Source organism: Eucyclogobius newberryi, unplaced genomic scaffold (genome assembly GCF_026437365.1).
Source record: "Eucyclogobius newberryi isolate DKJ021-1_F unplaced genomic scaffold, fEucNew1.0.hap1 SCAF_7, whole genome shotgun sequence".
NCBI lineage: Eukaryota > Metazoa > Chordata > Actinopteri > Gobiiformes > Gobiidae > Eucyclogobius > Eucyclogobius newberryi.
Genome location: NW_027316389.1, coordinates 2,753,619 through 2,777,618, shown reverse-complemented (window position 1 = coordinate 2,777,618; position 24,000 = coordinate 2,753,619). Strand labels below are relative to the sequence as shown.

The window sequence follows — 24,000 nt, the reverse complement described above, 5'->3', positions numbered from 1 at the left end:
GTCCTGGTTTAGTGTTGGTTTAGTCCTGGTTTAGACCTGGTTTAGTCCTGGTTTAGTCCTGGTTTAGACCTGGTTTAGTCCTGGTTCAGACCTGGTTTAGTCCTGGTTTAGTCCTGGTTTAGACCAGGTTTAGACCTGGTTTAGTCCTGGTTTAGTCCTGGTTTAGACCTGGTTTAGTGTTGGTTTAGTCCTGGTTTAGTCTTGGTTTAGTCCTGGTTTAGTCCTGGTTTAGTCCTGGTTTAGTCTTGGTTTAGTCCTGGTTCAGTCCTGGTTTAGTCTTGGTTTAGTCCTGGTTTAGTCCTGGTTTAGTCCTGGTTTAGTCCTGGTTTAGTCCTGGTTTAGTCCTGGTTTAGTCTTGGTTTAGACCTGGTTTAGTCCTGGTTTAGTCTTGGTTTAGTCTTGGTTTAGTCCTGGTTTAGTCCTGGTTTAGTCTTGGTTTAGACCTGGTTTAGTCCTGGTTTAGTCCTGGTTTAGTCTTGGTTTAGTCCTGGTTTAGTCCTGGTTTAGTCTTGGTTTAGTCCTGGTTTAGTCCTGGTTTAGTCCTGGTTTAGTGTTGGTTTAGTCCTGGTTTAGTCCTGGTTTAGTCCTGGTTTAGACCTGGTTTAGTCCTGGTTTAGTCCTGGTTCAGACCTGGTTTAGTCCTGGTTTAGACCTGGTTTAGTCCTGGTTTAGTCCTGGTTTAGACCAGGTTTAGACCTGGTTTAGTGTTGGTTTAGTCCTGGTTTAGTCTTGGTTTAGTCCTGGTTTAGTCCTGGTTTAGTCTTGGTTTAGTCCTGGTTTAGTCCTGGTTTAGTCTTGGTTTAGTCCTGGTTTAGTCCTGGTTTAGTCCTGGTTTAGTCTTGGTTTAGTCCTGGTTTAGTCCTGGTTTAGTCCTGGTTTAGACCAGGTTTAGACCTGGTTTAGACCTGGTTTAGTCCTGGTTTAGTCCTGGTTTAGACCAGGTTTAGACCTGGTTTAGTCCTGGTTTAGTCCTGGTTTAGTCTTGGTTTAGTCCTGGTTTAGAACAGGTTTATTCTTGGTTTAGTCCTGGTTTAGTCCTGGTTTAGACCTGGTTTAGTCCTGGTTTAGTCCTGGTTTAGTCCTGGTTTAGACCAGGTTTAGACCTGGTTTAGTCCTGGTTTAGTCCTGGTTTAGTCCTGGTTTAGTCCTGGTTTAGTGTTGGTTTAGTCCTGGTTTAGACCTGGTTTAGTCCTGGTTTAGTCCTGGTTTAGACCTGGTTTAGTCCTGGTTCAGACTTGGTTTAGTCCTGGTTTAGTCCTGGTTTAGACCAGGTTTAGACCTGGTTTAGTCCTGGTTTAGTCCTGGTTTAGACCAGGTTTAGACCTGGTTTAGTGTTGGTTTAGTCCTGGTTTAGTCTTGGTTTAGTCCTGGTTTAGTCCTGGTTTAGTCTTGGTTAGTCCTGGTTTAGTCCTGGTTTAGTCCTGGTTTAGTCTTGGTTTAGTCCTGGTTTAGTCCTGGTTTAGTCTTGGTTTAGTCCTGGTTTAGTCCTGGTTTAGTCTTGGTTTAGTCCTGGTTTAGTCCTGGTTTAGTCTTGGTTTAGTCCTGGTTTAGTCCTGGTTTAGTCCTGGTTTAGTCTTGGTTTAGACCTGGTTTAGTCCTGGTTTAGTCCTGGTTTAGTCCTGGTTTAGTCCTGGTTTAGACCTGGTTTAGTCCTGGTTTAGAACAGGTTTAGTCCTGGTTTAGCCCTGGTTTAGTCCTGGTTCAGACCTGGTTTAGTCCTGGTTTAGTCCTGGTTTAGACCTGGTTTAGACCTGGTTTAGTCCTGGTTTAGTCCTGGTTTAGTCCTGGTTTAGAACAGGTTTAGTCTTGGTTTAGTCCTGGTTTAGTCCTGGTTTAGACCTGGTTTAGTCCTGGTTTAGAACAGGTTTAGTCTTGGTTTAGTCCTGGTTTAGTCCTGGTTTAGACCTGGTTTAGTCCTGGTTTAGACCCGGTTTAGACCTGGTTTAGTCCTGGTTTAGTCCTGGTTTAGTCCTGGTTTAGACCAGGTTTAGACCTGGTTTAGACCTGGTTTATTCCTGGTTTAGTCCTGGTTTAGACCAGGTTTAGACCTGGTTTAGTCCCTGGTTTAGTCCTGGTTTAGTCTTGGTTTAGTCCTGGTTTAGAACAGGTTTAGTCTTGGTTTAGTCCTGGTTTAGTCTTGGTTTAGACCTGGTTTAGTCCTGGTTTAGACCTGGTTAGTCCTGGTTTAGTCCTGGTTTAGGTCCTGGTTTAGACCAGGTTTAGACCTGGTTTAGTCCTGGTTTAGTCCTGGTTTAGTCCTGGTTTAGTGTTGGTTTACGTCCTGGTTTAGACCTGGTTTAGTCCTGGTTTAGTCCTGGTTCAGACCTGGTTTAGTCCTGGTTTAGTCCTGGTTTAGTGTTGGTTTAGACCTGGTTTAGTCCTGGTTTAGTCCTGGTTTAGACCAGGTTTAGACCTGGTTTAGTCCTGGTTTAGTCCTGGTTTAGACCAGGTTTAGACCTGGTTTAGTGTTGGTTTAGTCCTGGTTTAGTCTTGGTTTAGTCCTGGTTTAGTCCTGGTTTAGTCTTGGTTTAGTCCTGGTTTAGTCCTGGTTTAGTCCTGGTTTAGTCTTGGTTTAGTCCTGGTTTAGTCCTGGTTTAGTCTTGGTTTAGTCCTGGTTTAGGCCTGGTTTAGTCTTGGTTTAGTCCTGGTTTAGTCCTGGTTTAGTCCTGGTTTAGTCTTGGTTTAGTCCTGGTTTAGTCCTGGTTTAGTCCTGGTTTAGACCAGGTTTAGACCTGGTTTAGTCCTGGTTTAGTCCTGGTTTAGTCTTGGTTTAGTCCTGGTTTAGAACAGGTTTAGTCTTGGTTTAGTCTGGTTTAGTCCTGGTTTAGACCTGGTTTAGTCCTGGTTTAGACCTGGTTTAGTCCTGGTTTAGTCCTGGTTTAGTCCTGGTTTAGACCAGGTTTAGACCTGGTTTAGTCCTGGTTTAGTCCTGGTTTAGTCTTGGTTTAGTCCTGGTTTAGTCCTGGTTTAGTGTTGGTTTAGTCCTGGTTTAGACCTGGTTTAGTCCTGGTTTAGACCTGGTTTAGTCCTGGTTTAGTCCTGGTTCAGACCTGGTTTAGTCCTGGTTTAGACCTGGTTTAGTCCTGGTTTAGTCCTGGTTTAGACCAGGTTTAGACCTGGTTTAGTCCTGGTTTAGTCCTGGTTTAGACCAGGTTTAGACCTGGTTTAGTGTTGGTTTAGTCCTGGTTTAGTCTTGGTTTAGTCCTGGTTTAGTCCTGGTTTAGTCCTGGTTTAGTCTTGGTTTAGTCCTGGTTTAGTCCTGGTTTAGTCTTGGTTTAGTCCTGGTTTAGTCCTGGTTTAGTCCTGGTTTAGTCTTGGTTTAGTCCTGGTTTAGTCCTGGTTTAGTCTTGGTTTAGTCCTGGTTTAGTCCTGGTTTAGTCCTGGTTTAGTCTTGGTTTAGTCCTGGTTTAGTCCTGGTTTAGTCTTGGTTTAGTCCTGGTTTAGTCCTGGTTTAGTCTTGGTTTAGTCCTGGTTTAGTCCTGGTTTAGTCTTGGTTTAGTCCTGGTTTAGTCCTGGTTTAGTCCTGGTTTAGTCTTGGTTTAGTCCTGGTTTAGTCCTGGTTTAGACCTGGTTTAGTCCTGGTTTAGTCCTGGTTTAGTCCTGGTTTAGACCTGGTTTAGTCCTGGTTTAGAACAGGTTTAGTCCTGATTTAGACCTGGTTTAGTCCTGGTTTAGCCCTGGTTTAGTCCTGGTTCAGACCTGGTTTAGTCCTGGTTTAGTCCTGGTTTAGACCTGGTTTAGACCTGGTTTAGTCCTGGTTTAGTCCTGGTTTAGTCCTGGTTTAGAACAGGTTTAGTCTTGGTTTAGTCCTGGTTTAGTCCTGGTTTAGACCTGGTTTAGTCCTGGTTTAGAACAGGTTTAGTCTTGGTTTAGTCCTGGTTTAGTCCTGGTTTAGACCTGGTTTAGTCCTGGTTTAGACCAGGTTTAGACCTGGTTTAGTCCTGGTTTAGTCTTGGTTTAGTCCTGGTTTAGAACAGGTTTAGTCTTGGTTTAGTCCTGGTTTAGTCTTGGTTTAGACCTGGTTTAGTCCTGGTTTAGACCTGGTTTAGTCCTGGTTTAGTCCTGGTTTAGTCCTGGTTTAGACCAGGTTTAGACCTGGTTTAGTCCTGGTTTAGTCCTGGTTTAGTCCTGGTTTAGTGTTGGTTTAGTCCTGGTTTAGACCTGGTTTAGTCCTGGTTTAGTCCTGGTTTAGTCCTGGTTTAGTGTTGGTTTAGTCCTGGTTTAGACCTGGTTTAGTCCTGGTTTAGTCCTGGTTTAGACCTGGTTTAGTCCTGGTTCAGACCTGGTTTAGTCCTGGTTTAGTCCTGGTTTAGACCAGGTTTAGACCTGGTTTAGTCCTGGTTTAGTCCTGGTTTAGACCTGGTTTAGTGTTGGTTTAGTCCTGGTTTAGTCTTGGTTTAGTCCTGGTTTAGTCTTGGTTTAGTCCTGGTTTAGTCCTGGTTTAGTCCTGGTTTAGTCTTGGTTTAGTCCTGGTTTAGTCCTGGTTTAGTCTTGGTTTAGTCCTGGTTTAGTCCTGGTTTAGTCTTGGTTTAGTCCTGGTTTAGTCCTGGTTTAGTCTTGGTTTAGTCCTGGTTTAGTCCTGGTTTAGTCCTGGTTTAGTCTTGGTTTAGACCTGGTTTAGTCCTGGTTTAGTCTTGGTTTAGTCTTGGTTTAGTCCTGGTTTAGTCCTGGTTTAGTCTTGGTTTAGACCTGGTTTAGTCCTGGTTTAGTCCTGGTTTAGTCTTGGTTTAGTCCTGGTTTAGTCCTGGTTTAGTCTTGGTTTAGTCCTGGTTTAGTCCTGGTTTAGTCCTGGTTTAGTGTTGGTTTAGTCCTGGTTTAGTCCTGGTTTAGTCCTGGTTTAGACCTGGTTTAGTCCTGGTTTAGTCCTGGTTCAGACCTGGTTTAGTCCTGGTTTAGACCTGGTTTAGTCCTGGTTTAGTCCTGGTTTAGACCAGGTTTAGACCTGGTTTAGTGTTGGTTTAGTCCTGGTTTAGTCTTGGTTTAGTCCTGGTTTAGTCCTGGTTTAGTCCTGGTTTAGTCTTGGTTTAGTCCTGGTTTAGTCCTGGTTTAGTCTTGGTTTAGTCCTGGTTTAGTCCTGGTTTAGTCTTGGTTTAGTCCTGGTTTAGTCCTGGTTTAGTCCTGGTTTAGTCTTGGTTTAGTCCTGGTTTAGTCCTGGTTTAGTCTTGGTTTAGTCCTGGTTTAGTCCTGGTTTAGTCCTGGTTTAGTCTTGGTTTAGTCCTGGTTTAGTCCTGGTTTAGTCTTGGTTTAGTCCTGGTTTAGTCCTGGTTTAGTCTTGGTTTAGTCCTGGTTTAGTCCTGGTTTAGTCTTGGTTTAGTCCTGGTTTAGTCCTGGTTTAGTCCTGGTTTAGTCCTGGTTTAGTCCTGGTTTAGACCAGGTTTAGACCTGGTTTAGACCTGGTTTAGTCCTGGTTTAGTCCTGGTTTAGACCAGGTTTAGACCTGGTTTAGTCCTGGTTTAGTCCTGGTTTAGTCTTGGTTTAGTCCTGGTTTAGAACAGGTTTATTCTTGGTTTAGTCCTGGTTTAGTCCTGGTTTAGACCTGGTTTAGTCCTGGTTTAGTCCTGGTTTAGTCCTGGTTTAGACCAGGTTTAGACCTGGTTTAGTCCTGGTTTAGTCCTGGTTTAGTCCTGGTTTAGTCCTGGTTTAGTCCTGGTTTAGTCCTGGTTTAGACCTGGTTTAGACCTGGTTTAGTCCTGGTTTAGACCTGGTTTAGTCCTGGTTCAGACCTGGTTTAGTCCTGGTTTAGTCCTGGTTTAGACCAGGTTTAGACCTGGTTTAGTCCTGGTTTAGTCCTGGTTTAGACCAGGTTTAGACCTGGTTTAGTGTTGGTTTAGTCCTGGTTTAGTCTTGGTTTAGTCCTGGTTTAGTCCTGGTTTAGTCTTGGTTTAGTCCTGGTTTAGTCCTGGTTTAGTCCTGGTTTAGTCTTGGTTTAGTCCTGGTTTAGTCCTGGTTTAGTCTTGGTTTAGTCCTGGTTTAGTCCTGGTTTAGTCTTGGTTTAGTCCTGGTTTAGTCCTGGTTTAGTCTTGGTTTAGTCCTGGTTTAGTCCTGGTTTAGTCCTGGTTTAGTCTTGGTTTAGACCTGGTTTAGTCCTGGTTTAGTCTTGGTTTAGTCTTGGTTTAGTCCTGGTTTAGTCCTGGTTTAGTCTTGGTTTAGACCTGGTTTAGTCCTGGTTTAGTCCTGGTTTAGTCTTGGTTTAGTCCTGGTTTAGTCCTGGTTTAGTCTTGGTTTAGTCCTGGTTTAGTCCTGGTTTAGTCCTGGTTTAGTCTTGGTTTAGTCCTGGTTTAGTCCTGGTTTAGTCCTGGTTTAGTCTTGGTTTAGTCCTGGTTTAGTCCTGGTTTAGTCCTGGTTTAGTCCTGGTTTAGTCCTGGTTTAGTCCTGGTTTAGTCTTGGTTTAGTCCTGGTTTAGTCCTGGTTTAGTCTTGGTTTAGTCCTGGTTTAGTCCTGGTTTAGTCCTGGTTTAGTCTTGGTTTAGTCCTGGTTTAGTCCTGGTTTAGTCCTGGTTTAGTCTTGGTTTAGTCCTGGTTTAGTCCTGGTTTAGTCCTGGTTTAGTCTTGGTTTAGTCCTGGTTTAGTCCTGGTTTAGTCCTGGTTTAGTCTTGGTTTAGTCCTGGTTTAGTCCTGGTTTAGTCCTGGTTTAGTCTTGGTTTAGTCCTGGTTTAGTCCTGGTTTAGTCCTGGTTTAGTCTTGGTTTAGTCCTGGTTTAGTCCTGGTTTAGTCCTGGTTTAGTCCTGGTTTAGTCTTGGTTTAGTCCTGGTTTAGTCTTGGTTTAGTCCTGGTTTAGTCCTGGTTTAGTCTTGGTTTAGTCCTGGTTTAGTCCTGGTTTAGTCCTGGTTTAGTCCTGGTTTAGTCCTGGTTTAGTCTTGGTTTAGTCCTGGTTTAGTCCTGGTTTAGTCCTGGTTTAGTCCTGGTTTAGTCTTGGTTTAGTCCTGGTTTAGTCTTGGTTTAGTCCTGGTTTAGTCCTGGTTTAGTCTTGGTTTAGTCCTGATTTAGTCCTGGTTTAGTCCTGGTTTAGTCTTGGTTTAGTCCTGGTTTAGTCCTGGTTTAGTCTTGGTTTAGTCCTGGTTTAGTCCTGGTTTAGTCTTGGTTTAGTCCTGGTTTAGTCCTGGTTTAGTCTTGGTTTAGTCCTGGTTTAGTCCTGGTTTAGTCCTGGTTTAGTCTTGGTTTAGACCTGGTTTAGTCCTGGTTTAGTCTTGGTTTAGTCTTGGTTTAGTCCTGGTTTAGTCCTGGTTTAGTCTTGGTTTAGACCTGGTTTAGTCCTGGTTTAGTCCTGGTTTAGTCTTGGTTTAGTCCTGGTTTAGTCCTGGTTTAGTCTTGGTTTAGTCCTGGTTTAGTCCTGGTTTAGTCCTGGTTTAGTGTTGGTTTAGTCCTGGTTTAGTCCTGGTTTAGTCCTGGTTTAGACCTGGTTTAGTCCTGGTTTAGTCCTGGTTCAGACCTGGTTTAGTCCTGGTTTAGACCTGGTTTAGTCCTGGTTTAGTCCTGGTTTAGACCAGGTTTAGACCTGGTTTAGTGTTGGTTTAGTCCTGGTTTAGTCTTGGTTTAGTCCTGGTTTAGTCCTGGTTTAGTCCTGGTTTAGTCTTGGTTTAGTCCTGGTTTAGTCCTGGTTTAGTCCTGGTTTAGTCCTGGTTTAGACCTGGTTTAGTCCTGGTTTAGTCCTGGTTCAGACCTGGTTTAGTCCTGGTTTAGACCTGGTTTAGTCCTGGTTTAGTCCTGGTTTAGACCAGGTTTAGACCTGGTTTAGTGTTGGTTTAGTCCTGGTTTAGTCTTGGTTTAGTCCTGGTTTAGTCCTGGTTTAGTCCTGGTTTAGTCTTGGTTTAGTCCTGGTTTAGTCCTGGTTTAGTCTTGGTTTAGTCCTGGTTTAGTCCTGGTTTAGTCTTGGTTTAGTCCTGGTTTAGTCCTGGTTTAGTCCTGGTTTAGTCTTGGTTTAGTCCTGGTTTAGTCCTGGTTTAGTCTTGGTTTAGTCCTGGTTTAGTCCTGGTTTAGTCTTGGTTTAGTCCTGGTTTAGTCCTGGTTTAGTCTTGGTTTAGTCCTGGTTTAGTCCTGGTTTAGTCCTGGTTTAGTCTTGGTTTAGTCCTGGTTTAGTCCTGGTTTAGTCCTGGTTTAGACCAGGTTTAGACCTGGTTTAGACCTGGTTTAGTCCTGGTTTAGTCCTGGTTTAGACCAGGTTTAGACCTGGTTTAGTCCTGGTTTAGTCCTGGTTTAGTCTTGGTTTAGTCCTGGTTTAGAACAGGTTTATTCTTGGTTTAGTCCTGGTTTAGTCCTGGTTTAGACCTGGTTTAGTCCTGGTTTAGTCCTGGTTTAGTCCTGGTTTAGACCAGGTTTAGACCTGGTTTAGTCCTGGTTTAGTCCTGGTTTAGTCCTGGTTTAGTCCTGGTTTAGTGTTGGTTTAGTCCTGGTTTAGACCTGGTTTAGTCCTGGTTTAGTCCTGGTTTAGACCTGGTTTAGTCCTGGTTCAGACCTGGTTTAGTCCTGGTTTAGTCCTGGTTTAGACCAGGTTTAGACCTGGTTTAGTCCTGGTTTAGTCCTGGTTTAGACCAGGTTTAGACCTGGTTTAGTGTTGGTTTAGTCCTGGTTTAGTCTTGGTTTAGTCCTGGTTTAGTCCTGGTTTAGTCTTGGTTTAGTCCTGGTTTAGTCCTGGTTTAGTCCTGGTTTATTCTTGGTTTAGTCCTGGTTTAGTCCTGGTTTAGTCTTGGTTTAGTCCTGGTTTAGTCCTGGTTTAGTCTTGGTTTAGTCCTGGTTTAGTCCTGGTTTAGTCTTGGTTTAGTCCTGGTTTAGTCCTGGTTTAGTCCTGGTTTAGTCTTGGTTTAGTCCTGGTTTAGTCCTGGTTTAGTCCTGGTTTAGTCTTGGTTTAGTCCTGGTTTAGTCCTGGTTTAGTCCTGGTTTAGTCTTGGTTTAGTCCTGGTTTAGTCCTGGTTTAGTCCTGGTTTAGTCTTGGTTTAGTCCTGGTTTAGTCCTCGTTTAGTCCTGGTTTAGTCCTGGTTTAGTCTTGGTTTAGTCCTGGTTTAGTCTTGGTTTAGTCCTGGTTTAGTCCTGGTTTAGTCTTGGTTTAGTCCTGGTTTAGTCCTGGTTTAGTCCTGGTTTAGTCCTGGTTTAGTCTTGGTTTAGTCCTGGTTTAGTCCTGGTTTAGTCCTGGTTTAGTCCTGGTTTAGTCTTGGTTTAGTCCTGGTTTAGTCTTGGTTTAGTCCTGGTTTAGTCCTGGTTTAGTCTTGGTTTAGTCCTGATTTAGTCCTGGTTTAGTCCTGGTTTAGTATTGGTTTAGTCCTGGTTTAGTCCTGGTTTAGTCTTGGTTTAGTCCTGGTTTAGTCCTGGTTTAGTCTTGGTTTAGTCCTGGTTTAGTCCTGGTTTAGTCTTGGTTTAGTCCTGGTTTAGTCCTGGTTTAGTCCTGGTTTAGTCTTGGTTTAGACCTGGTTTAGTCCTGGTTTAGTCTTGGTTTAGTCTTGGTTTAGTCCTGGTTTAGTCCTGGTTTAGTCTTGGTTTAGACCTGGTTTAGTCCTGGTTTAGTCCTGGTTTAGTCTTGGTTTAGTCCTGGTTTAGTCCTGGTTTAGTCTTGGTTTAGTCCTGGTTTAGTCCTGGTTTAGTCCTGGTTTAGTGTTGGTTTAGTCCTGGTTTAGTCCTGGTTTAGTCCTGGTTTAGACCTGGTTTAGTCCTGGTTTAGTCCTGGTTCAGACCTGGTTTAGTCCTGGTTTAGACCTGGTTTAGTCCTGGTTTAGTCCTGGTTTAGACCAGGTTTAGACCTGGTTTAGTGTTGGTTTAGTCCTGGTTTAGTCTTGGTTTAGTCCTGGTTTAGTCCTGGTTTAGTCCTGGTTTAGTCTTGGTTTAGTCCTGGTTTAGTCCTGGTTTAGTCCTGGTTTAGTCCTGGTTTAGACCTGGTTTAGTCCTGGTTTAGTCCTGGTTCAGACCTGGTTTAGTCCTGGTTTAGACCTGGTTTAGTCCTGGTTTAGTCCTGGTTTAGACCAGGTTTAGACCTGGTTTAGTGTTGGTTTAGTCCTGGTTTAGTCCTGGTTTAGACCAGGTTTAGACCTGGTTTAGTGTTGGTTTAGTCCTGGTTTAGTCTTGGTTTAGTCCTGGTTTAGTCCTGGTTTAGTCCTGGTTTAGTCTTGGTTTAGTCCTGGTTTAGTCCTGGTTTAGTCCTGGTTTAGTCCTGGTTTAGACCTGGTTTAGTCCTGGTTTAGTCCTGGTTCAGACCTGGTTTAGTCCTGGTTTAGACCTGGTTTAGTCCTGGTTTAGTCCTGGTTTAGACCAGGTTTAGACCTGGTTTAGTGTTGGTTTAGTCCTGGTTTAGTCTTGGTTTAGTCCTGGTTTAGTCCTGGTTTAGTCCTGGTTTAGTCTTGGTTTAGTCCTGGTTTAGTCCTGGTTTAGTCTTGGTTTAGTCCTGGTTTAGTCCTGGTTTAGTCTTGGTTTAGTCCTGGTTTAGTCCTGGTTTAGTCCTGGTTTAGTCTTGGTTTAGTCCTGGTTTAGTCCTGGTTTAGTCTTGGTTTAGTCCTGGTTTAGTCCTGGTTTAGTCTTGGTTTAGTCCTGGTTTAGTCCTGGTTTAGTCTTGGTTTAGTCCTGGTTTAGTCCTGGTTTAGTCCTGGTTTAGTCTTGGTTTAGTCCTGGTTTAGTCCTGGTTTAGTCCTGGTTTAGACCAGGTTTAGACCTGGTTTAGACCTGGTTTAGTCCTGGTTTAGTCCTGGTTTAGACCAGGTTTAGACCTGGTTTAGTCCTGGTTTAGTCCTGGTTTAGTCTTGGTTTAGTCCTGGTTTAGAACAGGTTTATTCTTGGTTTAGTCCTGGTTTAGTCCTGGTTTAGACCTGGTTTAGTCCTGGTTTAGTCCTGGTTTAGTCCTGGTTTAGACCAGGTTTAGACCTGGTTTAGTCCTGGTTTAGTCCTGGTTTAGTCCTGGTTTAGTCCTGGTTTAGTGTTGGTTTAGTCCTGGTTTAGACCTGGTTTAGTCCTGGTTTAGTCCTGGTTTAGACCTGGTTTAGTCCTGGTTCAGACCTGGTTTAGTCCTGGTTTAGTCCTGGTTTAGACCAGGTTTAGACCTGGTTTAGTCCTGGTTTAGTCCTGGTTTAGACCAGGTTTAGACCTGGTTTAGTGTTGGTTTAGTCCTGGTTTAGTCTTGGTTTAGTCCTGGTTTAGTCCTGGTTTAGTCTTGGTTTAGTCCTGGTTTAGTCCTGGTTTAGTCCTGGTTTATTCTTGGTTTAGTCCTGGTTTAGTCCTGGTTTAGTCTTGGTTTAGTCCTGGTTTAGTCCTGGTTTAGTCTTGGTTTAGTCCTGGTTTAGTCCTGGTTTAGTCTTGGTTTAGTCCTGGTTTAGTCCTGGTTTAGTCCTGGTTTAGTCTTGGTTTAGACCTGGTTTAGTCCTGGTTTAGTCTTGGTTTAGTCTTGGTTTAGTCCTGGTTTAGTCCTGGTTTAGTCTTGGTTTAGACCTGGTTTAGTCCTGGTTTAGTCCTGGTTTAGTCTTGGTTTAGTCCTGGTTTAGTCCTGGTTTAGTCTTGGTTTAGTCCTGGTTTAGTCCTGGTTTAGTCCTGGTTTAGTCTTGGTTTAGTCCTGGTTTAGTCCTGGTTTAGTCCTGGTTTAGTCTTGGTTTAGTCCTGGTTTAGTCCTGGTTTAGTCCTGGTTTAGTCCTGGTTTAGTCCTGGTTTAGTCTTGGTTTAGTCCTGGTTTAGTCCTGGTTTAGTCTTGGTTTAGTCCTGGTTTAGTCCTGGTTTAGTCCTGGTTTAGTCTTGGTTTAGTCCTGGTTTAGTCCTGGTTTAGTCCTGGTTTAGTCTTGGTTTAGTCCTGGTTTAGTCCTGGTTTAGTCCTGGTTTAGTCCTGGTTTAGTCTTGGTTTAGTCCTGGTTTAGTCCTGGTTTAGTCCTGGTTTAGTCCTGGTTTAGTCTTGGTTTAGTCCTGGTTTAGTCTTGGTTTAGTCCTGGTTTAGTCCTGGTTTAGTCTTGGTTTAGTCCTGGTTTAGTCCTGGTTTAGTCCTGGTTTAGTCCTGGTTTAGTCTTGGTTTAGTCCTGGTTTAGTCCTGGTTTAGTCCTGGTTTAGTCCTGGTTTAGTCCTGGTTTAGTCTTGGTTTAGTCCTGGTTTAGTCCTGGTTTAGTCCTGGTTTAGTCTTGGTTTAGTCCTGGTTTAGTCCTGGTTTAGTCCTGGTTTAGTCTTGGTTTAGTCCTGGTTTAGTCCTGGTTTAGTCTTGGTTTAGTCCTGGTTTAGTCCTGGTTTAGTCTTGGTTTAGTCCTGGTTTAGTCCTGGTTTAGTCCTGGTTTAGTCTTGGTTTAGACCTGGTTTAGTCCTGGTTTAGTCTTGGTTTAGTCTTGGTTTAGTCCTGGTTTAGTCCTGGTTTAGTCTTGGTTTAGACCTGGTTTAGTCCTGGTTTAGTCCTGGTTTAGTCTTGGTTTAGTCCTGGTTTAGTCCTGGTTTAGTCTTGGTTTAGTCCTGGTTTAGTCCTGGTTTAGTCCTGGTTTAGTGTTGGTTTAGTCCTGGTTTAGTCCTGGTTTAGTCCTGGTTTAGACCTGGTTTAGTCCTGGTTTAGTCCTGGTTCAGACCTGGTTTAGTCCTGGTTTAGACCTGGTTTAGTCCTGGTTAAGTCCTGGTTTAGACCAGGTTTAGACCTGGTTTAGTGTTGGTTTAGTCCTGGTTTAGTCTTGGTTTAGTCCTGGTTTAGTCCTGGTTTAGTCCTGGTTTAGTCTTGGTTTAGTCCTGGTTTAGTCCTGGTTTAGTCTTGGTTTAGTCCTGGTTTAGTCCTGGTTTAGTCTTGGTTTAGTCCTGGTTTAGTCCTGGTTTAGTCCTGGTTTAGTCTTGGTTTAGTCCTGGTTTAGTCCTGGTTTAGTCTTGGTTTAGTCCTGGTTTAGTCCTGGTTTAGTCCTGGTTTAGTCTTGGTTTAGTCCTGGTTTAGTCCTGGTTTAGTCTTGGTTTAGTCCTGGTTTAGTCCTGGTTTAGTCTTGGTTTAGTCCTGGTTTAGTCCTGGTTTAGTCTTGGTTTAGTCCTGGTTTAGTCCTGGTTTAGTCCTGGTTTAGTCTTGGTTTAGTCCTGGTTTAGTCCTGGTTTAGTCCTGGTTTAGACCAGGTTTAGACCTGGTTTAGACCTGGTTTAGTCCTGGTTTAGTCCTGGTTTAGACCAGGTTTAGACCTGGTTTAGTCCTGGTTTAGTCCTGGTTTAGTCTTGGTTTAGTCCTGGTTTAGAACAGGTTTATTCTTGGTTTAGTCCTGGTTTAGTCCTGGTTTAGACCTGGTTTAGTCCTGGTTTAGTCCTGGTTTAGTCCTGGTTTAGACCAGGTTTAGACCTGGTTTAGTCCTGGTTTTGTCCTGGTTTAGTCCTGGTTTAGTCCTGGTTTAGTGTTGGTTTAGTCCTGGTTTAGACCTGGTTTAGTCCTGGTTTAGTCCTGGTTTAGACCTGGTTTAGTCCTGGTTCAGACCTGGTTTAGTCCTGGTTTAGTCCTGGTTTAGACCAGGTTTAGACCTGGTTTAGTCCTGGTTTAGTCCTGGTTTAGACCAGGTTTAGACCTGGTTTAGTGTTGGTTTAGTCCTGGTTTAGTCTTGGTTTAGTCCTGGTTTAGTCCTGGTTTAGTCTTGGTTTAGTCCTGGTTTAGTCCTGGTTTAGTCCTGGTTTAGTCTTGGTTTAGTCCTGGTTTAGTCCTGGTTTAGTCTTGGTTTAGTCCTGGTTTAGTCCTGGTTTAGTCTTGGTTTAGTCCTGGTTTAGTCCTGGTTTAGTCCTGGTTTAGTCTTGGTTTAGACCTGGTTTAGTCCTGGTTTAGTCTTGGTTTAGTCTTGGTTTAGTCCTGGTTTAGTCCTGGTTTAGTCTTGGTTTAGACCTGGTTTAGTCCTGGTTTAGTCCTGGTTTAGTCTTGGTTTAGTCCTGGTTTAGTCCTGGTTTAGTCTTGGTTTAGTCCTGGTTTAGTCCTGGTTTAGTCCTGGTTTAGTCTTGGTTTAGTCCTGGTTTAGTCCTGGTTTAGTCCTGGTTTAGTCTTGGTTTAGTCCTGGTTTAGTCCTGGTTTAGTCCTGGTTTAGTCCTGGTTTAGTCCTGGTTTAGTCTTGGTTTAGTCCTGGTTTAGTCCTGGTTTAGTCCTGGTTTAGTCTTGGTTTAGTCCTGGTTTAGTCCTGGTTTAGTCCTGGTTTAGTCTTGGTTTAGTCCTGGTTTAGTCCTGGTTTAGTCCTGGTTTAGTCCTGGTTTAGTCTTGGTTTAGTCCTGGTTTAGTCCTGGTTTAGTCTTGGTTTAGTCCTGGTTTAGTCTTGGTTTAGTCCTGGTTTAGTCCTGGTTTAGTCTTGGTTTAGTCCTGGTTTAGTCCTGGTTTAGTCCTGGTTTAGTCCTGGTTTAGTCCTGGTTTAGTCTTGGTTTAGTCCTGGTTTAGTCCTGGTTTAGTCCTGGTTTAGTCCTGGTTTAGTCTTGGTTTAGTCCTGGTTTAGTCTTGGTTTAGTCCTGGTTTAGTCCTGGTTTAGTCTTGGTTTAGTCCTGGTTTAGTCCTGGTTTAGTCCTGGTTTAGTCCTGGTTTAGTCCTGGTTTAGTCCTGGTTTAGTCTTGGTTTAGTCCTGGTTTAGTCCTGGTTTAGTCCTGGTTTAGTCTTGGTTTAGTCCTGGTTTAGTCTTGGTTTAGTCCTGGTTTAGTCCTGGTTTAGTCCTGGTTTAGTCCTGGTTTAGTCTTGGTTTAGTCCTGGTTTAGTCCTGGTTTAGTCCTGGTTAGTCCTGGTTTAGTCCTGGTTTAGTCTTGGTTTAGTCCTGGTTTAGTCCTGGTTTAGTCCTGGTTTAGTCCTGGTTTAGTCCTGGTTTAGTCCTGGTTTAGTCCTGGTTTAGTCCTGGTTTAGTCTTGGTTTAGTCCTGGTTTAGTCCTGGTTTAGTCCTGGTTTAGTCCTGGTTTAGTCCTGGTTTAGTCCTGGTTTAGTCCTGGTTTAGTCCTGGTTTAGTCTTGGTTTAGTCCTGGTTTAGTCTTGGTTTAGTCCTGGTTTAGTCCTGGTTTAGTCTTGGTTTAGTCCTGGTTTAGTCCTGGTTTAGTCCTGGTTTAGTCCTGGTTTAGTCCTGGTTTAGTCCTGGTTTAGTCTTGGTTTAGTCCTGGTTTAGTCCTGGTTTAGTCCTGGTTTAGTCTTGGTTTAGTCCTGGTTTAGTCTTGGTTTAGTCCTGGTTTAGTCCTGGTTTAGTCCTGGTTTAGTCTTGGTTTAGTCCTGGTTTAGTCCTGGTTTAGTCCTGGTTTAGTCCTGGTTTAGTCCTGGTTTAGTCCTGGTTTAGTCTTGGTTTAGTCCTGGTTTAGTCCTGGTTTAGTCCTGGTTTAGTCCTGGTTTAGTCCTGGTTTAGTCCTGGTTTAGTCCTGGTTTAGTCCTGGTTTAGTCCTGGTTTAGTCTTGGTTTAGTCCTGGTTTAGTCCTGGTTTAGTCCTGGTTTAGTCCTGGTTTAGTCCTGTTTAGTCCTGGTTTAGTCCTGGACTCACCCTCCGTCTCGGTCCCAGTCGTAAACTTCCACTTTGATGCTCCTGAAACAAAACACATTTTTTGTTTCAGGATTTGGTTTTAGTCAGGGTTTGGTCACATGACCAAATGTACTCGCTCACAAGTGCAAGTACAAGTACAAGTACAAGTACAAGTACAAGTACAAGTACAAATACAAGTACAAGTACAAGTACAAGTACAAGTACAAGAACAAGTACAAATACAAGTACAAGTACAAGTACAAGAACAAGTACAAGTTCTGATGGGCAGCGTCAGGTTCCTGTATGTGTAGTTCCTGACCTGTGGTAGTCCCCGTTGCACAGCGCTCGCACTGGGATCTTGAAGGCCTGCCACACCGGGTCCAGAGTGTTCTTGACCACCTCCGTCTTGTGGCAGATCGTGAATCTGAAACACAAACACTTTAATATAGATACAGTTCCCTCCGCACCCTCCTCCACGTGGAGTTCCCTCCGCTCCCTCCTCCACGGTTCCCTCCGCTCCCTCCTCCACGTGGAGTTCCCTCCGCTCCTTCCTCCACGTGGAGTTCCCTCCGCTCCCTCCTCCACGTGGAGTTCCCTCCGCTCCCTCCTCCACGGTTCCCTCCGCTCCCTCCTCCACGGTTCCCTCCGCTCCCTCCTCCACGTGGAGTTCCCTCCGCTCCCTCCTCCACGTGGAGTTCCCTCCGCTCCCTCCTCCACGGTTCCCTCCGCTCCCTCCTCCACGTGGAGTTCCCTCCGCTCCCTCCTCCACGTGGAGTTCCCTCCGCTCCCTCCTCCACGGTTCCCTCCGCTCCCTCCTCCACGTGGAGTTCCCTCCGCTCCCTCCTCCACGTGGAGTTCCCTCCGCTCCCTCCTCCACGGTTCCCTCCGCTCCCTCCTCCACGGTTCCCTCCGCTCCCTCCTCCACGTGGAGTTCCCTCCGCTCCCTCCTCCACGGTTCCCTCCGCTCCCTCCTCCACGGTTCCCTCCGCTCCCTCCTCCACGTGGAGTTCACGCCTCGGAGCGCGGGCTGAATGCGGCCGACCTGAGACTTAAACCGGGCTTTGTCAAACCGGGTCGGAGTTGTTTCCTGAGGGTGATTTTCACAATAAAAGGCCTGTGTGAGTCTGAGTGCGGCGTGAGCGTGTTTAGAGCCTTTCTGAGCCTGAGGGCGTGTCCCAACGCTCCACTGCTCCTAGTGCCACGCCCACTCGCTCTCTTTCTCCTGATGAAGCGGAAGACCCTCAGCTGTGACGAGAGCTCTAGAGTCTAATGTGAGCTCCAGAGTCTAATGTGAGCTCCAGAGCCTAATATGAGCTCTAGAGTCTAATGTGAGCTCTAGAGTCTAATGTGAGCGCCAGAGTCTAATGTGAGCTCCAGAGTCTAATGTGAGCGCCAGAGTCTAATGTGAGCTCTAGAGTCTAATGTGAGCTCCAGAGTCTAATGTGAGCTCCAGAGTCTAATGTGAGCTCTAGAGTCTAATGTGAGCGCCAGAGTCTAATGTGAGCTCTAGAGCCTAATGTGAGCTCTAGAGCCTAATGTGAGCTCCAGAGTCTAATGTGAGCTCCAGAGTCTAATGTGAGCTCTAGAGTCTAATGTGAGCTCCAGAGTCTAATGTGAGCTCTAGAGCCTAATGTGAGCTCCAGAGTCTAATGTGAGCTCTAGAGTCTAATGTGAGCTCCAGAGTCTAATGTGAGCTCTAGAGCCTAATGTGAGCTCCAGAGTCTAATGTGAGCTCCAGAGTCTAATGTGAGCTCTAGAGTCTAATGTGAGCTCCAGAGTCTAATGTGAGCTCTAGAGCCTAATGTGAGCTCCAGAGTCTAATGTGAGCTCCAGAGTCTAATGTGAGCTCCAGAGTCTAATGTGAGCTCTAGAGCCTAATGTGAGCTCTAGAGTCTAATGTGAGCTCTAGAGCCTAATGTGAGCGCCAGAGTCTAATGTGAGCTCCAGAGTCTAATGTGAGCTCTAGAGCCTAATGTGAGCTCTAGAGTCTAATGTGAGCTCTAGAGCCTAATGTGAGCTCTAGAGTCTAATGTGAGCTCTAGAGTCTAATGTGAGCTCTAGAGCCTAATGTGAGCTCCAGAGTCTAATGTGAGCTCTAGAGTCTAATGTGAGCTCCAGAGTCTAATGTGAGCTCTAGAACCAGAACCAGCACCAGAACCAGCAGCACCAGAACCAGAAGCAGTACCATCAGCAGCCTGGTGGAAAAGGGTCAGAGGAGTCCAGACTAAAGTCCAGACTAAAGTCCTAAAGTTGCATGAGCTCATGAGACGGTCATGTGAGTGGAGAGTACTTATGCCGTCTGGATTTGGTTCTGACAACTTGCTGAATGTCCTGCCCTCTCTCATCACCATTCACACATAAAGTCTAAGGAGGTGTTTGTGACTCACGATCCGTCTTCGTTACTTCTGAAAAACACAAGGAACGGATCCGACTTCCCAAAGAAATCCTTCTTGTCCAGTTTGTTCCCACAAAACTGAAGCATCACCGACTCCTGCAGAGAGAGAAGAAGAAGAGAGAGGGGGAGAGAGAGAAGAAGAGAGAGGAGAGAGGGGGAGAGAGAAGAAGAGAGAGAGAGGAGAGAGGGGGAGAGAGAGAGGAGGAGAGAGGAGAGAGAGGGGGAGAGAGAAGAAGAGAGGGAGAGAGGGGGAGAGAGAAGAAGAGAGAGAGAGGAGAGAGGGGGAGAGAGAGAGGAGGAGAGAGGAGAGAGAGGGGGAGAGAGAAGAAGAGAGGGAGAGAGGGGGAGAGGAGAGAAGAGAGAGAGGGGGAGAGAGAGAAGAAGAGAGAGAGAGGAGAGAGGGGGAGAGAGAGAGGAGGAGAGAGGAGAGAGAGGGGGAGAGAGAGAAAAAGAAGAGAGGAGAGAGAGAGGGGGAGAGAGAAGAAGAGAGAAGAGAGAGAGGGGGAGAGAGAAGAAGAGAGAAGAGAGAGAGGGGGAGAGAGAAGAAGAGAGAGAGAGGAGAGAGGGGGAGAGAGAGAGGAGGAGAGAGGAGAGAGAGGGGGAGAGAGAAGAAGAGAGGGAGAGAGGGGGAGAGAGAGAAGAAGAGAGAGGGGGAGAGAGAGAAGAAGAGAGAGAGAGGAGAGAGGGGGAGAGAGAGAGGAGGAGAGAGGAGAGAGAGGGGGAGAGAGAGAAAAAGAAGAGAGGAGAGAGAGAGGGGGAGAGAGAAGAAGAGAGAAGAGAGAGAGGGGGAGAGAGAAGAAGAGAGAAGAGAGAGAGGGGGAGAGAGAAGAAGAGAGAGAGAGGAGAGAGGGGGAGAGAGAGGAGGAGAGAGGAGAGGAGAGGGGGAGAGAGAAGAAGAGAGGGAGAGAGGGGGAGAGAGAGAAGAAGAGAGAGGGGGAGAGAGAGAAGAAGAAGAGAGAGGAGAGAGGGGGAGAGAGAGAGGAGGAGAGAGGAGAGAGAGGGGGAGAGAGAGAAGAAGAAGAGAGAGAGGGGGAGAGAGAGAGAGAGAGAGAGGGGGAGAGAGAGAAGAAGAAGAGAGAGGAGAGAGGGGGGAGAGAGAAGAAGAAGAGAGAGGAGAGAGGGGGAGGGAGAGAGGGGGAGAGAGAGAAGAGAGGGAGAGAGGGGGAGAGAGGAGGAGAGAGGAGAGAGAGGGGGAGAGAGAGAAGAAGAAGAGAGGAGAGAGAGGGGGAAAGAGAGAGAAGAAGAAGAGAGAGGAGAAAGGGGGAGAGAGAAGAAGAAGAGAGAGGAGGACAGAGGAGAGAGAGAGGGAGAGAGAGAAGAAGAAGAGAGGCGGAGAGGGAGAGAGGGGAGAGTGAAGAAGAAGAGAGAAGAGACGAGAAGAGGAGAGAGAGAAGAAGAGGAGAGGAGGAGAGAGAGAGGAGAAGAAGAGAAGACGAGAGGGGGGGAGAGAGGGGGAGAGAAAGAAGAAGAAGAGAGGGAGGGAGGGAGGGAGAGAGAGAGAAGAAGAGAGAGGGGGAGAGAGAGAAAAAGAAGAGAGAAGAAGAGAGGGGGAGAGAGAGAAGAAGAAGAGAGGGAGAGAGAGAGAAGAAGAAGAGAGAGGGGGAGAGAGAGAAGAAGAAGAGAGGAGAAAGAGAGAGAGAGAGAGAAGAAGAAGAGAGGGGAGAGAGAGAAGGAGAAGAGAGGGGGGGAGAGGAGGAGAGAGCGAGGAAGAAGAGAGAAGAAGAGAGGGAGAGAGGGGGAGAGAGAGAGAAGAGAAGAAGAGAGAGGAGAGAGGGGGAGAGAGAGAGGGGAGAGAGAAGAAGAGAGACAGAGAAGAAGAAGAAGAAGAGAGAAGAAGAGAGGGAGAGAGGGGGAGAGAGAAGAAGAAGAGAGGGAGAGAGGGGGAGAGAGAGAGAAGAAGAAGAGAGAAGAAGAGAAGAAGAAAGGGAGAGAGGATGAAGAAGAGAGAGGAGGAGAGAGATAAGAAGAAGAGAGAAGAAGAGAGGGGTGAGAGGAGGGGGAGAGGCAGATAAAGAGTTCCGTCACATGTGGGAGCCAGTTTGATTTGCTGTTTCCATGGGCGACAGTCAGTTTAGAACTGACTTTAGCTGAATATACAGGGGACAGCATTCCACAGCCAGATCTCCCTCTCCCCCAGACAGCTCCTCTTGCTCCTAGAGGCTGATCCAGAACCAGACCAGAACCGGAACCAGAACAAGAACCAAAACTAGAACCAGAACTAGAACTAGAACCAGGTCCAGAGCCTCTGCAGCAGCTCACTCTCGACTACTTAAACTACAAAGTATAACTTAGGGTGTGTGTTTGGTGTGGTTTGTTTGTGTATTGTTGTGTGTGGTGTTTGTGTGTGTGTGTTTGTGTGTGTGTTTGTGTGTGTGTTTTGTGTGTGTGTTTGTGGTGTGTGTGTTTGTGTATGTGTTTGTGTGTGTTTGTTTGTGTATGTGTTTGTGTGTGTGTGTTTGTGTATGTGTTTGTGTGTGTTTGTTTGTGTATGTGTTTGTGTGTGTGTTTGTGTGTGTGTGTTTGTGTGTGTGTTTGTGTGTGTGTTTGTGTGTGTGTGTTTGTGTATGTGTTTGTGTGTGTTTGTTTGTGTATGTGTTTGTGTGTGTGTGTTTTGTGTGTGTGTTTGTGTGTGTGTGTTTGTTGTGTGTGTTTGTGTGTGTGTGTTTGTGTATGTGTTTGTGTGTGTGTTTGTGTGTGTGTGTTTGTGTGTGTTGTTTGTGTGTGTGTTTGTGTGTGTGTTTGTGTGTGTGTGTTTGTGTATGTGTTTGTGTGTGTTTTGTTTGTGTATGTGTTTGTGTGTGTGTTTGTGTGTGTGTTTGTTGTGTGTGTGTGTTTGTGTGTGTGTTTGTGTGTGTGTTTGTGTGTGTGTGTTTTGTGTGTGTGTTTGTGTGTGTGTGTTTGTGTGTGTGTGTTTGTGTGTGTGTTTGTGTGTGTGTGTTTGTGTGTGTGTTTGTGTGTGTGTTTGTGTGTGTGTTTGTGTGTGTGTGTTTGTGTGTGTGTTTGTGTGTGTGTTTGTGTGTGTGTGTTTGTGTGTGTGTTTGTTTGTGTATGTGTTTGTTTGTGTGTGTTTGTGTGTGTTTGTTTGTGTGCGTTTGTGTTTGTGTGTGTTTGTTTGTTTGTGTGTGTTTGTGTGTGTTTGTTTGTGTGTGTTTGTGTGTGTTTGTGTGTGTTTGTGTTTGTTTGTGTGTGTGTGTGTGTATGTGTTTTGTGTGTGTGTGTGTGTTTGTTTGTGTATGTGTTTGTTTGTTTGTGTGTGTGTGTTTGTGTGTGTTTGCTGTGTGTTTGTGTGTGTTTGTTTGTGTGTGTTTGTGTGTGTTTGTGTGTGTTTGTTTGTGTGTGTTTGTGTGTGTTGTGTGTGTTTGTGTGTGTGTGTTTGTGTGTGAGTGTGTTGTTGTGTGTGTGTGTTTGTGTGTGTGTGTTTGTGTGTGGTGTCTGTGTTTGTTTGTGTGTGTGTGTTTGTGTGTTTGTTTGTGTGTGTGTGTGCGTTTGTTTGTGTGTGTGTGTTTGTGTGTTTGTTTGTGTGTGTGTGTTTGTGTGTGTGTTTGTTTGTGTGTGTTTTGTGTGTGTGTTTGTGTGTTTGTTTGTGTGTGTGTGTGTGTGTTTGTGTGTTTGTTTGTGTGTGTGTGTTTGTGTGTTTGTTTGTGTGTGTGTGTTTGTGTGTGTGTTTGTGTGTTTTGTTTGTTTGTTTGTGTGTGTGTGTGTGTGTGTTTGTGTGTGTTTGTTTGTGTGTGTGTGTGTTTGTGTGTGTGTTTGTGTGTTTGTTTGTGTGTGTGTGTGTTTGTGTGTGTGTGTTTGTGTGTGTGTTTGTGTGTGTGTTGTGTGTGTGTGTTTGTTTGTGTGTGTGTTTGTGTGTGTGTGTTTGTGTGTGTGTTGTGTGTGTTTGTGTGTGTGTGTTTGTGTGTGTGTGTTTGTGGTGTGTGTGTGTGTGTGTGTTTGTGTGTGTGTCTTCTTGAGCCGCTGATATTCTTAGTCCAAAGTGTGTTTCCGTGGTAACAGAGCTCAGAGAGACAGTGAAGGCATCGCACTGAAGGTCTGACTGAGGAACAACACTAACAGCAGTAGTAGTAGTATTTGTCGGTGTAATCCCTCATTCGTCCAGGCGTGTTCCATAGTAAAAAAAGCTTCAGTTGTTTCATCTGGACTCAGTTTGAAAAAAGTAGACGTTTCGACTCTCATCCAAGAGTCATTGTCAATAACAGAATTTAGGTCGAGAACCTCCGATATTAATACTGTTCTGTGGTAAGACCCGCCCATTGGGAGGAGCCTTCCTGAAGTAGAAAGAGTTGTTTGTTTCAACAGAAACTCCCCCTTGTATCTACCGAGCCTATTCAGAATCTTAATGGCTATTAGAATCCTCTTTGTCTTTGTGAGACCCCTGGCTCAACCACCCTGAGTACCTGATTAGCATCTGAATGTCCTTTACCTTTCCAGGGGTTCAGTAACCCATTATAAATAACAGGAAGATTAAACCTAAGCCCTCCATTTCTGTTTAAAGAAGGTCTTTCTTTTTTAACAAAAATAGCTTCCTTGACTCCTCTTTCAAACCATCTTTTCTCCTGCTTAAAACCTTCACCTCACCGTCTTCAAACGAGTGATTAGAGGCTTCAAGATGGAGATGCACGGCGCTCTGAGGTCCTGAACTTGTATTTCTTCTGTGCTGATAATGGGTTACTGAACCCCTGGAAAGGTAAAGGACCAGGGAATTCAAATGCTAATCAGGTACTCAGGGTGGTTGAGCCAGGGTCTCACTAAGACAAAGAGGTTTTAACAGCTCATTAAGATTCTGAATAGGCTCGGTAGATACAAGGGGGGAGTTTCTGTTGAAACAAACAACTCTTTCTACTTCAGGCAGGCTCCTCCCAATGGGCGGGTCCTTACCACAGAACAGTATTAATATCGGAGTTCTCGACCTAAATTCTGTTATTGACAATGACTCTTGGATGAGAGTCGAAACGTCTACTTTTTCAAACTGAGTCCAGATGACTACAACTGAAGCTTTTTCTACTATAGTAGTAGTATTAGTAGTAGTATTAGTAGTAGTAGTAGTAGTAGTAATAGTAGTTGTAGTAGTAATAGTAGTAGTACCCTGCAGTTGCTGAGCTCTTCTGCTCTGATGATCACACTCCCACACTTCCTTCCTGGGATTCCCCTGAAACACAAACAGAACATTTTTAGAGACCACAAAAAGTGACCACACTGTGACCAGAGAGGAGACCACAATGTGACCACAGAGAGAGACCACACTGTGACCAGATAGAGACCACAATGTGACCACAGAGAGAGACCACAATGTGACCACAGAGAGAGACCACAATTTGACCAGAGAGAGACCACAATGTGACCAGAGAGAGACCACAATGGTGACCACAGAGAGAGACCACAAATGTGACCAGAGAGAGACCACAATGTGACCAGGAGAGAGACCACAATGTGACCAGAGAGAGAGACCACAATGTGACCAGAGAGAGACCACAATGTGACCACAGAGAGAGACCACAATTGTGACCAGAGAGAGACCACAATGTGACCACAGAGAGAGACCACAATGTGACCAGAGAGAGACCACAATGTGACCAGAGAGAGACCACAATGTGACCACAGAGAGAGACCACAATGTGACCCAGAGAGAGGAGACCACAATGTGACCAGAGAGAGACCACAATGTCACCAGAGAGAGACCACAATGTCACCAGAGAGAGACCACAATGTGACCACAGAGAGAGACCACAATGTGACCAGCGAGAAGACCACAATCTGACCAGAGAGAGACCACAATGTGACCAGAACGACCACAATGTGACCAGAGAGAGACCACAATGTGACCAGAGAGAGACGACAATGTGACCAGAGAGAGACCACAATGTGACCACAGAGAGAGACCACAATGTGACCAGAGAGAGACCACAATGTGACCAGAGAGGACCACAATGTGACCAGAGAGAGACCACAATGTGACCACAGAGAGAGGACCACAATGTGACCAGAGAGACCACAATGTGACCAGAGAGAGACCACAATGTGACCACAGAGAGAGACCACAATGTGACCACAGAGAGAGATCACAATGTGACCAGAGAGAGACCACAATGTGACCAGAGAGAGACGACAATGTGACCAGAGAGAGACCACAATGTGACCACAGAGAGAGACCACAATGTGACCAGAGAGAGACCACAATGTGACCAGAGAGACCACAATGTGACCAGAGAGAGACCACAATGTGACCACAGAGAGAGACCACAATGTGACCAGAGAGACC

At 45.4% G+C, this 24,000-nt stretch overlaps 1 protein-coding gene across 1 annotated transcript in view; it reads right to left on the bottom strand.

Moving 5' to 3' along the window:
• Nucleotides 1–22,901, bottom strand: part of LOC140349287 (copine-8-like) — a 57,741-nt gene extending 34,840 nt beyond the window's left edge. Inside the window, exons 1-4 of the mRNA XM_072435569.1 lie at nucleotides 22,827–22,901; nucleotides 17,734–17,837; nucleotides 15,666–15,770; nucleotides 15,368–15,409 (exon numbers count right to left, since the gene is read on the bottom strand). Of these exons, the coding sequence (XP_072291670.1) occupies nucleotides 15,368–15,409; nucleotides 15,666–15,770; nucleotides 17,734–17,828 (242 nt within the window). The 5' untranslated portion in view covers nucleotides 17,829–17,837; nucleotides 22,827–22,901. The remainder of the gene's footprint in view (nucleotides 1–15,367; nucleotides 15,410–15,665; nucleotides 15,771–17,733; nucleotides 17,838–22,826) is intronic.
• Nucleotides 22,902–24,000: the final 1,099 nt, after the last annotated feature.